The sequence below is a fragment of the Myotis davidii genome, unplaced genomic scaffold (genome assembly GCF_000327345.1).
Source record: "Myotis davidii unplaced genomic scaffold, ASM32734v1 scaffold89, whole genome shotgun sequence".
NCBI lineage: Eukaryota > Metazoa > Chordata > Mammalia > Chiroptera > Vespertilionidae > Myotis > Myotis davidii.
In genome coordinates this window covers 3900575-3911139 of record NW_006300372.1, presented here as the reverse complement: position 1 = coordinate 3911139, position 10565 = coordinate 3900575, and the positions used below count along the sequence as shown (strand labels likewise).

The 10565-nt window shown below is 41.7% G+C and overlaps 1 protein-coding gene across 3 annotated transcripts in view; it reads right to left on the bottom strand.

Annotated features, from left to right (window-relative positions):
- SH3RF2 (SH3 domain containing ring finger 2) overlaps window positions 1-10565 on the bottom strand; it is a 96601-nt gene that overhangs the window by 33867 nt on the left and 52169 nt on the right. For all 3 annotated transcript variants that reach the window (XM_015572628.1, XM_015572629.1, XM_015572630.1), the window contains exons 3-4: window positions 8678-8773; window positions 2121-2441 (exon numbers count right to left, since the gene is read on the bottom strand). In XM_015572628.1, coding sequence (XP_015428114.1) covers window positions 2121-2441; window positions 8678-8773 — 417 coding nt within the window. The remainder of the gene's footprint in view (window positions 1-2120; window positions 2442-8677; window positions 8774-10565) is intronic.

Below are 10565 nucleotides of genomic sequence, written 5' to 3'. Positions count from 1 at the left end.
GAATAAAAAGGTAATATGCTAATTAGACTTAACATCTTCCAGACAACCTTCCAGATGTCTTTCCGGACAAAGCCATGGTGGCAGAGCTGAGGCAGAGGTGGTTAGAGGCAATCAGGCCAGCAGGGGAGAGCAGTTAGAGGGATCAGGCTGGCAGGCAAGTGAGTGGTTAGGAGCCAGCAGTCCTGAGGGATCCCAGATTGAAGAGAGTGCAGGCCAGGCTGAGGGGAGCCCCCCCCCTCCTCTGCATGAATTTCATGCACAGGGCCTCTAGTAGAGAATAAATGCACGAATTTTGTGCACCGGGCCCCTAGTGTAGAAATAATTATAATCCACAGCCTTCTGAATCGAACCTCCCTCCCCCCGACTATTAATACCGTGCAGTGGTTCCCTGGGAATAGTATATGCATATGCCACACTTTGGAATTCTCACTGTTTGTGAAAACTAGGAAGAAATACTTGTTTTGAATTCCATTAGGATTCTCCACTCCTGCCCAGCCTCTCTGTAGATGAGGTAAATGAGCAGGAAGAAGAATTAAAATGACACATGGAAAGTGATTTGCCTAAATCTTCTGAGAAGCCAATTTACAGCTGAATCAGCTAGCTTAATCCACTGACTGTGGGCTGTACTTTATATATCTGTCTCTATATAAAGAATAGTTTCAGAAAAATTTGTCACTCTTTGGCTTGTGAGTCAGTAGGTCCCCATTTGTGTGTGTGTGTGTATTGGAGGGAGAAGAACTTTGGGCACAAAGTGTGTACGTACTTGTAACAACGTGTGTGGAATGTGTGTGTAGAATGGCAGCCTTATAAGTGTGATTTTTTAAGTTGGAGGAGAGTGTATATGGAGAGAAGTGTGTGTGTTTGTGTGTGTGTTTGTGTGTGTGTGCGTGTGTGTGTGCACGCAGCAGGTGGTGGACAAAGGTACAGGGACAGCCAGCCTCTTGGCAATCCAGACAGTGGTGTAAAATGTGAAGTGTTATAAAAGGTGATTGTTTTCCTTTTAGACCAGTACACAGGTCTTTCAGGAGTCCTTGACTTTCTCCTCCTCCCTGTCTTGTTAAAAAGGGATTAGAGTCCAATTAAGCCATTTAATCCCAAGGTAGAGATTCATGTTGAAAAACAAGATTTACAGCTTTAAAAAAATGCATCATGCAAGTTGAGGTTTGTCCTCTCAAGTTGCCACCTGCATAATTCCAAAGAGTGTTTTCAGCAGAATAGCCAACATGCAGTTCTTAATTATGTTGCCTCATACCTCCAGTCCTTCATGTGCTAAAGTACCCTTCAGCCCAAAGAGCCACACGCTGTTAGAAGTACTTCTGCTCTGGAGTGCCACAGTCGCCCTGGTTTCTTTCCCTTCAGCTGGCAACTCAGTGACCAGGCTTATTAAGAACAGTATTAAGAGCTAGTGCTTATTGGGTGCTTAGTATGTGCCCGACATTGTGCTAAGCACTTTACATACAGTATCGCATTAGATGCTCCATATGAAAACACCCAGGCCTGTCTTCAGGGGTGTGGAACATGTGTAGTCACAGAAGGCTCAGTGCTCAGAAGGGCTCTCCACTTGTTTCATACTCTGCTGTTGCCATCTTGAAATTCTTAATCACTTCTGAGCAAGGGAGCTGCATTAGCATTTTTCACTGGGCCCTGCAAATTATGTAGCCAGCCCTCCAAACACCCAATAACTCATAAATTCTTTTTCTTCTTTTCCACATGATGCCCAGTATCTTGCTGGAGGACGGACCAGTAAATTTCAAATTGTGATGCCAGGACCCCCTCTGAAAAATGGGTGCCATTATCTCCTTGAAGGGAAGTTCTCTAGGGGAAAGGGACCATGTCAAGGCTCTTAGCATGGGAAAGCAAAGCATCTGTGAGAATTTGACAAATCGTTAAACTCCTCTAAGCCTCGGTCTTCTCACCTGTAAAGTGGGGATAACACTAATCATGCCTAATTCACAGGCTGTTTCAAGGTCGAGATGAGGTCACAACTCTGACACACAATACACTCGTTATTATGCATTATGAGTGCTTAGCAGGTACTAAACATCCAATTTTGCTTGTGACATGGTGTGGATCACTTGACCAACTCCAAGGTTGCCCTTATCCCGGGGTCTGTTTCCTACCTGTTCCAAAGAACTGGGAAGAACATCTGCTTTCTCCACGTGCTGGCTGATCACAGAGGGGTTGCTAGAGCTGATAAGCACTGGGGTGCTGATCTCCACCATATGGCGCCCTGAGGGAGAATGGACCATCCTGTTGAGGGTGTTCAAGGCTGTCGTGATGGAGAGCTGCCCGGGCCCCTTCCTCCTGGACCCAGGGCCCCTTCGGAGGCTGGGCGTGTTGGTGGCTTTGCCTCTGGAGGAGGACACCAGGGACAGGCTTTTTGTGCGAGTTGGGTGGTGGCCTTTGTTCTTCTCCAGCAGGTGTCTCGCAGTGAGGTTTGGCTGAGAAGACAAAAGGTTTGGTGAGAAGTTAGTCTTCCTGGTCTAATACGGCCAACTAAGTCTTACCCAGGTGAGTCTGAAGCCAGTTCAGATGCCACCACCTCACTCGCCATTCCTGATTTGTAGAGTCTACCAATTTCTGTGGTGTAAATATCTACCAATGGTTCAACAACTGGCTAGCAAAATTCCTGAAAATATAATAACCAGCTCTTACAGTCTAGTACCAACTAGTTCTAGCACAACCACTGACTGCATTATATTTTGAATACCCTGCCCACCAAGGGCCCACATGAATTCATTTCCTCCAGAAACCTGAAATATGCTGACAAAACAGGGGTCTGTGTGAATAAAACTTTCCAGAACAAGTACTTAAATATGCATCATTACGACTGTCACCAGTTGCCCTCTGAAACTACATCTAGTCTGTCTCATTATAATTTAGAAATTCAACTAAGTAAAAGGGAATATGCCCACTTAAGAACTTCTCAGTGACAATGTGCAGGTGATTAAAATAATCAAGAGAGAAAAGTTTAAGGCAGATGTAGTTTATGTCTCAAGAAGCTTGTAATATTGTGAAAAAAATAATCAAGTAGGGGAGGAAGCATTATGTTGTCCACTTTAAAGATAAGAAAGCTGAGGCCCAGAAGGGGTGACTTATAAATGGCAAAGCCAGCATGAAACAAGCAAATGAGAAACTGTCTGATAGTAATAATGTTCTGCTGTGATAGTACTGGGGGAGGTGGCTCCTTTAGATTGGTGGATCCAGGAAAACCTGCTGAGAAGGGGACATTTAAGCTGAGACACAGATGGCAAGAATGAACCAGCCACGTGAAGTCTGGGTAGGAACAGGCCAGGCAGAGGGATTATAAATTAGTGGAAAAGTCTTAAAGAGGTGGCAGGGGGGCGGGGGAGGGAGGTGGAAGAGGGAGGTGTGGTGGGAGGGTGGTGGCAAGTTCAGCCTGTTTGAGAGTAAGACAAGGAAGAAAGAGAGAGGGCTGGAACAGAGCAAGTGAGAAGCAGCTGGTGGAGGAGACCACAGAGACAGGCAGGGGCTGGATCTCAGAGGGCCTGGGAAGCTTCATGTAAGGAAGCTTTTGAAATAATTTAGGTAAAGGAGTGACATGATCTGATTTATGCTTTTGGAAGTTCCTGCTATACTTTGAGAGTTTCTTACAAAGTTAAACACACTTAGCATCCAACCCAGCAATCCCACTCCTAGATAATTACCTGAGAGAAATGAAAACTTATGCTCACTCTAAAAATGATATGCAAATGTTTATAGCAGATTTAATCACAGTTGCCAACAAAGGAAGGGAAACAGCTACAATGCCTTTCAACTGGTGGATAAATAAACAAACTCTGGCACATCTGTACAATGGAATATGATTCAATAATGAAAAGGGATGAACTACTTGCTACATGCAACACCATGGATGAATCTCAAATGCATTGTGCTAAGTGAAAGAAGCCGGACTCAAAAGGCCACATTCTGTTTGATTCCATTTCCATGACGTTCTGGAAAAAGGAAAACTATAGGAACAGAAAACAGATCAGTGTTTGCTAGAGGGTGGGAATCAGGGAAGGAGCTGACTACAAAGGGGCAGCATCACCTCGTATTTTGGGGAGCGTTGGAACTATCTACATCTTGATGATGGTGTGGTTATTCTGAATACATTTACCTAAACATGTAGAATTGGACACCAAAAAGAGTAAATTTTATTGTACGCAAATAAAAATAAATACATAAAAAGGTATTATTCCAGATTAGAAGGAGGGAGACCATTTAGGAATTTACTGAAACTGTTTAGGCAAGTTCTGACAGTCTTCTGGATTAGGGACAATGCCCTTCCAGTCCTCAGAGCACCTATCCCTCCATTGTTCATCCAGAAAGAGGACAATATACACTCTTGAGTTGAATGAGTAAACTTCTTCAGGGTCATTAACAGCTACAATGCAGTTAATGTTTTCCTGCTTCCACCTAATTGTTCTGTCCCCAGGTGAGCAACACCAACAGCGACACTGAGAAAGGGCCTCTGTGACTCTTGGTTTGCCTTATTCTCTGCCAATGTGACTAATGGCTCAGTTGGGGAAGGATTGCACATCTCCTAAATTTGCATCCACTCATTTGAAACAACATCCTTGAGGTTCATTGAGCTGAGCAAGATTCACATAACCCAGGCAGGCCCTGTTGGAGAAGTGCTGACAAGAATGGGTGTGAGCTCAGTGTTTGTTTTGCCACCTTTTTATCCAGGTGCAATTCAATAAATCCACTGCTACATTAACATGAAAAATCCTGTTTATGCAAAAAACAAGAACAAAACACACACATCCCATATCACTCTCATAAGAAAGCTTTCCTTCCTTCCAACTGCTTTCCATGGCACTGGAAATGCAGAGCTTATTTAAAGAGTCCTCAGCAAGTGCTAGTCTTAATGAAACGACGGAAGTCAGAATCTAAGGGCTGCTTTAGAAAGCTCAATGTAGGTTTCAAGCCATTTTTGAAAACCAGGTTCCCAGAGTAGAGCAGCCACTTGATTATCTTATTCCCCTCCTAGCAATTAGGAGAACAAAGGAAGCAATGGCTAGCTTGATGACAATCTTGAGGATTCTTATAATCACCAATTTCAGAGGTGAAGTGGGGGGAGAGTATCCAAATGAATAATCATTAAATGTAGAAGTTTTTTTGGGGGGCGGGGGAAGGGTATCAGAAGTGGGTAATATCTGATCATTGCTGCCTCTCCCACATGCCCCAGCTATGAAGAAGCTTCTTGAGATAATGCAGGGGACGATGTGCGCTCTCATCTGCAAAGATTTCAGCCTGCCTGTGTGTACAGCGAGACGTTAGTTGTAGCTCATCTCTGTCCTTAGAATCTTAACCACTGTCTCCCAATCAACATGATTGTTCCTCTTCAGCAAACACTGCTTGACCAAGCAAGTGGCTCCACCACCAACCTAAGCACACAAATCAGAAAGGGGGGCATGATCCTTAACCACTTCCTCTCCCTACTCCCTACCTCTGTCAACCTCCTAGTCTGGTGGATCTACCTTCAAAAAAGTCCTTGAATCTACCACTTGTTCCAATCTATTGGTCAGAGCCATAGTCACCTTCTAATTGAGCCATGCGGTAGCTCCTAACTGCTCTTTCTGTTTCCCCTCTCCCACCCTCTTTAAATGATTCTTACACTGCAGCCAAAGCAGTCTTAAAATATATATTGATTTCAGAGAGGAAAGGAGAGGAAGAGAAAGAAACATCAATGATTAGAGAGAATCATTGACTGGCTGCCTCCCGCATGACCCCCAGTGGGGATCAAGCCTACAACCCAGGTATGTGCCCTGACCAGGAATCAAACCATGACCTCCTGGTTCATAGGTTGATGTTCAACCACTGAGCCACACTGGCTAGGCCAGAGCAGTAATTAAGAAACCCAAGACTTGTAGAATCATTGCCTCACTTAAAATTTTTCAATAGCTTCTCTTGACTTCTGGATTAAGGCCAGACTTTAATGATATGGCAGAGACAACAGTACTCATCAAATATTCTATGTGCTCCCTTATACTTGGAGCTGGCTTGAAGACAGGCAGGGCTATGTGACTGGTTCAGGACCGTGGGCTATGAGTGGGAGTGACAAGGGTCACTTCTAAAGCTGGGGCACTGCTGATATATAACTCACTCTTCCTCGATCTTCCGCTGCCACAAAAACTAGGGAGTCCATGTGTTCCAGATGGTGCCATTACAAGACGGCCCAGCCTTATTAGTCTGGGTTCCTGCGTGACTCATGTGAGCAGAGCATATAATGTGGGTGAGAAAGAACTTTTTCTTTGTTAAGCCGCTGAAATTTTGGAGCTGTTTATTATCATAGCCCATCGTCATTAATGGTTTACAAAGCTCTTTGAACCTGTCTTCCATTTATTTCCCTGGCTTCATTTTTTGGACACTCTCTGAGCTCCAGCTCCAGTATTCTTTCAGTCCATTGGATATAACACACTTCCTCATCCTGCAGGACTTTTGCACATGTTACTTCCATTCCCTAGAACCCTCTTCCCTCCATGCTTACCTACATAACTCCCTTTCATCTGTCAGATCTTGGCTTAGGAGGCATTTGCTGAACCCAACCCAGGTAAGTTGCACATCATATTCTCCCTCCCCACAAAGTTCCCTCTACATTACTCTTTGTGTCATTCATCACACTTATAACTGCTTGATTAATGTCTCACTTTACGTTCTGAAAGTAGGGACCCATGTCTGTCTTGTATCTTTAGAACTTCGCACAGGACGATATAGTAGGCACTCAGTGAAAAATTAGTTGAATGACTGAATATTAGGATGCAGTCACCCTGAAAGGTTTGTTCTCTAGTTTTTTTCCAGGTTACTCTGACAACCTCCTGAATACTTCCCCGTTCACTCACTTGTTATGCAATTTTTTTAATGGAGTACTTGTTCTGTGTTAGGCTGGCTTGTGAAGTACAAGCAATATACCCATCAGGTATTCGGAGAAGAGATAAATGAGTGTTCAACTAGTTGCTGAAATTTTATGGAGAAAGCGGGTTTCTAGCTGAGTCTTGTAAAATGAGTGAAATTGGAACAAGTAGAGAGAATTGGGTGGGTTGGGTGTACCTGGTAGGGGCCTCAGCAGGAGAAAAAGCACTGGGGATGAGAATTTATTAGAGATAGAAGACCAGCCTCTCTGTATGTACCCTTCTTCCATCCCTCCTTTCCACTTTTCATCCCTTCCACACTGATACAGTAGAGGGGTTACAGAGAACCCTGAGACCTGTGCAGGATTCTGGACACTCCATTTACTTCAGAACCCCTTTGACTCTTATGAATGAAAGAATTGGTTCCTTCTCTCCAGTTATGCCTCTGTACTGTCTTTACCCCACTCTCCTAGAGGTCAGGGAGCATGCCTTTTACTTCTTTCATAGCTCCCCACTACTGACTTTTACTGCTTTATTTTATTTTATTGTTTTATTTTATTTTTGGTTAATCCTCACCCGAGGATCTTTTTTTCCATTGATCTTTTAGAAGAGCAGAAGAGAGAAGGGAGGAAGGGGAGGGGGAAAGAGAGAGAGAGAGAGAGAGAGAGAGAGAGAGAAACATTGATGTGAGAGAGACACATCGATTGGTTGCCTCCCACACTCACCCCGATTGGGGTCAGGGACCAAACCTGGGCCAACATTCTAACCACTAAGCAATACCTGCCAGGGCACTTGGACTGCTTTATGCCTGGTAAGCACTAATAAATGCTGAATCTTCTCCTTTAAATTTGCAATGACCTGCTTCAAGCTCAGGTAGGGCTGAAGGTTACAGAGGTTAGAGACTCCCAAGTTACATTAGGTAAATATCCTAGCATGTGTTCTTTCCTCTTTAAAAAAACAAAGAAGAAATATGTGCTCATTTCAGAAGATTTACAAAATACAAGCCAGCAGAAAAAAATTGAAATCTTAGAGTCTCACCATTTGGTGATATTTTGGTACATTTCCTTTTAGTTCTTTATCCATTAGTATATACACATATATTTGTAAAGCTAGTTTTATATAGTTCAATTTGTTTCTTTTTATTGGCAGGAAACATATCACATCAAATTTATCATATGAACCATTTCTAAGTGTACAGTACAGTAGTGTAAGTAATGGTTGTGAAATTGATCTCCAGAACTCTATCCCATTAAACTTTATTTTACTTGACAATAAATCATAAACATTTTCCCATAATTCCAAATACGCCATGATACTGAATATGCTTCTCTAATATTATTTTTAATAAGTATATTTTCATCACCATTATTTTTAAAAACAAAATTCTAATTGTTTCTTTTTAGATTATTATGTTTTTAGATTATTTCTGTTTTTTTTTACTATTATACACAATACTATGGTGAACACATGTGCACATTTTATACACATATCTCTGCATACTTATTTTAATATCACCTTATCATAAACTCTCTGATGTGAAATTGCTGATTCAAAGGAGATGTACATTTTTAACATTCTTGATATGAGTTAGAGTTTAAATATGAGAGATGACACCAATTTACATTCCTATCAGCAGAATAAAATGGTCCATTGCCCCATACTCTTGCCAGAACTGGATCTTATCATCTGGCATCTTTTCCTAGAGACTTCAGTTAGTTCTGAATAAGCCTCAGATCAAATGGAAATTGCTCTCAGGAATCACTGTGTGACATGCATCTTTCTGGTAAGCTTAATCAGATGTAGACTTCATGCTCACATACCTCAACAAACAAGATTGGGAAGATGCCGATTTTGTCTCCTAACTTCCCTTCTGCCCAGTTCTCATCCACTCGGCTGATCACAGTGATGATATCATCCTGAAAGACAAAAAGTCTCATGGTCAGTGTTCTGTTTTCAGATGGTGAAAGCTCTCAGTGGACATCAGCTTAGAGCCCCAGATGGTGTGAGGTACAAGGCATGGAGTTCTTTCATGATTTGTTTACAAAATTTTCCTGCTAGATCATCTTTTTCCATAAAGGGCCGGACTTGGATCACCAAGATACAAGAGACATAGAAATAATTTGGAGGATCAGTGGACTCCAATAGGAAAACTTAGAGATGTTTCTAATTTCTAATCACCAGCAGAATCTGGCCTTTTTGTTTAAATTAGTCTGATGAGGAAATCAAGATGAAAGCCTTAGGAAGACAGACGATCTTAGCACAAGGAAGAATGAATTTCATTCTGATTTTGAAGACTTTTCAGAACCTATAAGTATTCAATGTATCAAATGTAAAGTGACTTTTAACTCATTTTTTTTCTTACTATAAAAGTTTATATGTAGACTTTTTATTATAAAAGGTTATATGTAGAAACATCTTAAAATACAGATAAGCAAAACAAAGAAAAAAATTCTATCACAATATAGGTATGGTCACTGTTAGCACCTTAGTTAACACCTTTTCCCCCAGATTATTTTCTATGAAGATAACACATATATACATGTACATATAAACATACTAATTTTAGGCTAGCCTGTGTGGCTCAGTGGTTGAACGTCGAACTGTGAATCAGGAGGTCATGGTTTGATTCCCTTTCAAGGCACATGCTCAGGTTATGGGCTTGATCCTCAGTAGGGGCATGCGGGAGGCAGCCGATCAATGATTCTCTCTCATTATTGATGTTTCCATCTCTCTGTCTCTCTTCCTTACTCTCTGAAGTCAATAAAAATATATTTTAAAAAGCATACTAATTCTTAAAATCTGTTCCAAAAACATACACAAATTAATATAATAAAGTACATAAATTTTATATATAAAGCTTGATGAGTTTTTACATTAACTATATCCATGGAACACCATCCAGATCAAGAGTTATAAACATGGCCAGTATCTAGAAGGTTCCTTTGTACCCTTCCTATCACCTAACAAGAGGTGACCACTCTTCTGATTCCTCGCATGCATGGTCATTCTGCCTCTTATTGCACTTCAGACAAATGTAGGACACATTGATTTTTTACTTAATACCATATCAGGGACTTCTTTCCACATCCATACCTGTTCATCAATCTAAACCTAATAGTCACCTGCTGATCTCTTTGACCTTTTGACCCATGCCCCTGGGTAATTTAAATGAAACTAAATCTAAATCAATTTATTGCATTATATCTTTTCTTAACTTTTCTGTCCTTATTATGCTTTGCAATTACATATTTAGTGGTTAGTATTTTTTTAATGCTTATCTGCCCCATCAGAACATAAACTTTATGTGTGCAGGGCCTGGGTCTGTTTTGTTCATTTCCGTGTCTCCAGCACCTAATACATTGGCCTCCCTTTAGGAGTCATCCAATAAATACTTCCTTGTTTTGTTTTTTTGCTTATCCTCACCAGAGGATATTTTTTCTATTGATTTTTAGAGAGAGTAGAAGGTGATGGGAGGGAGGGGGAGAGAGAGAAACATTGATGTGAGAGAGAGACATTGATTGGTTGCCTCCTGCATATGCCCTGACCAGGGCCAGAGATCAAACTTGCAACCCAGGCAGGCACATGTCCTTGACTGGAAATTGAACCTGTGACCCTTTGGTGCGTGGCTCAGCACTCTAACCACTGAGAAGCACTGGCTAGAGGGGAAAATATTTCTTGAATGAATGCATGCATGAATAGATGAATGTG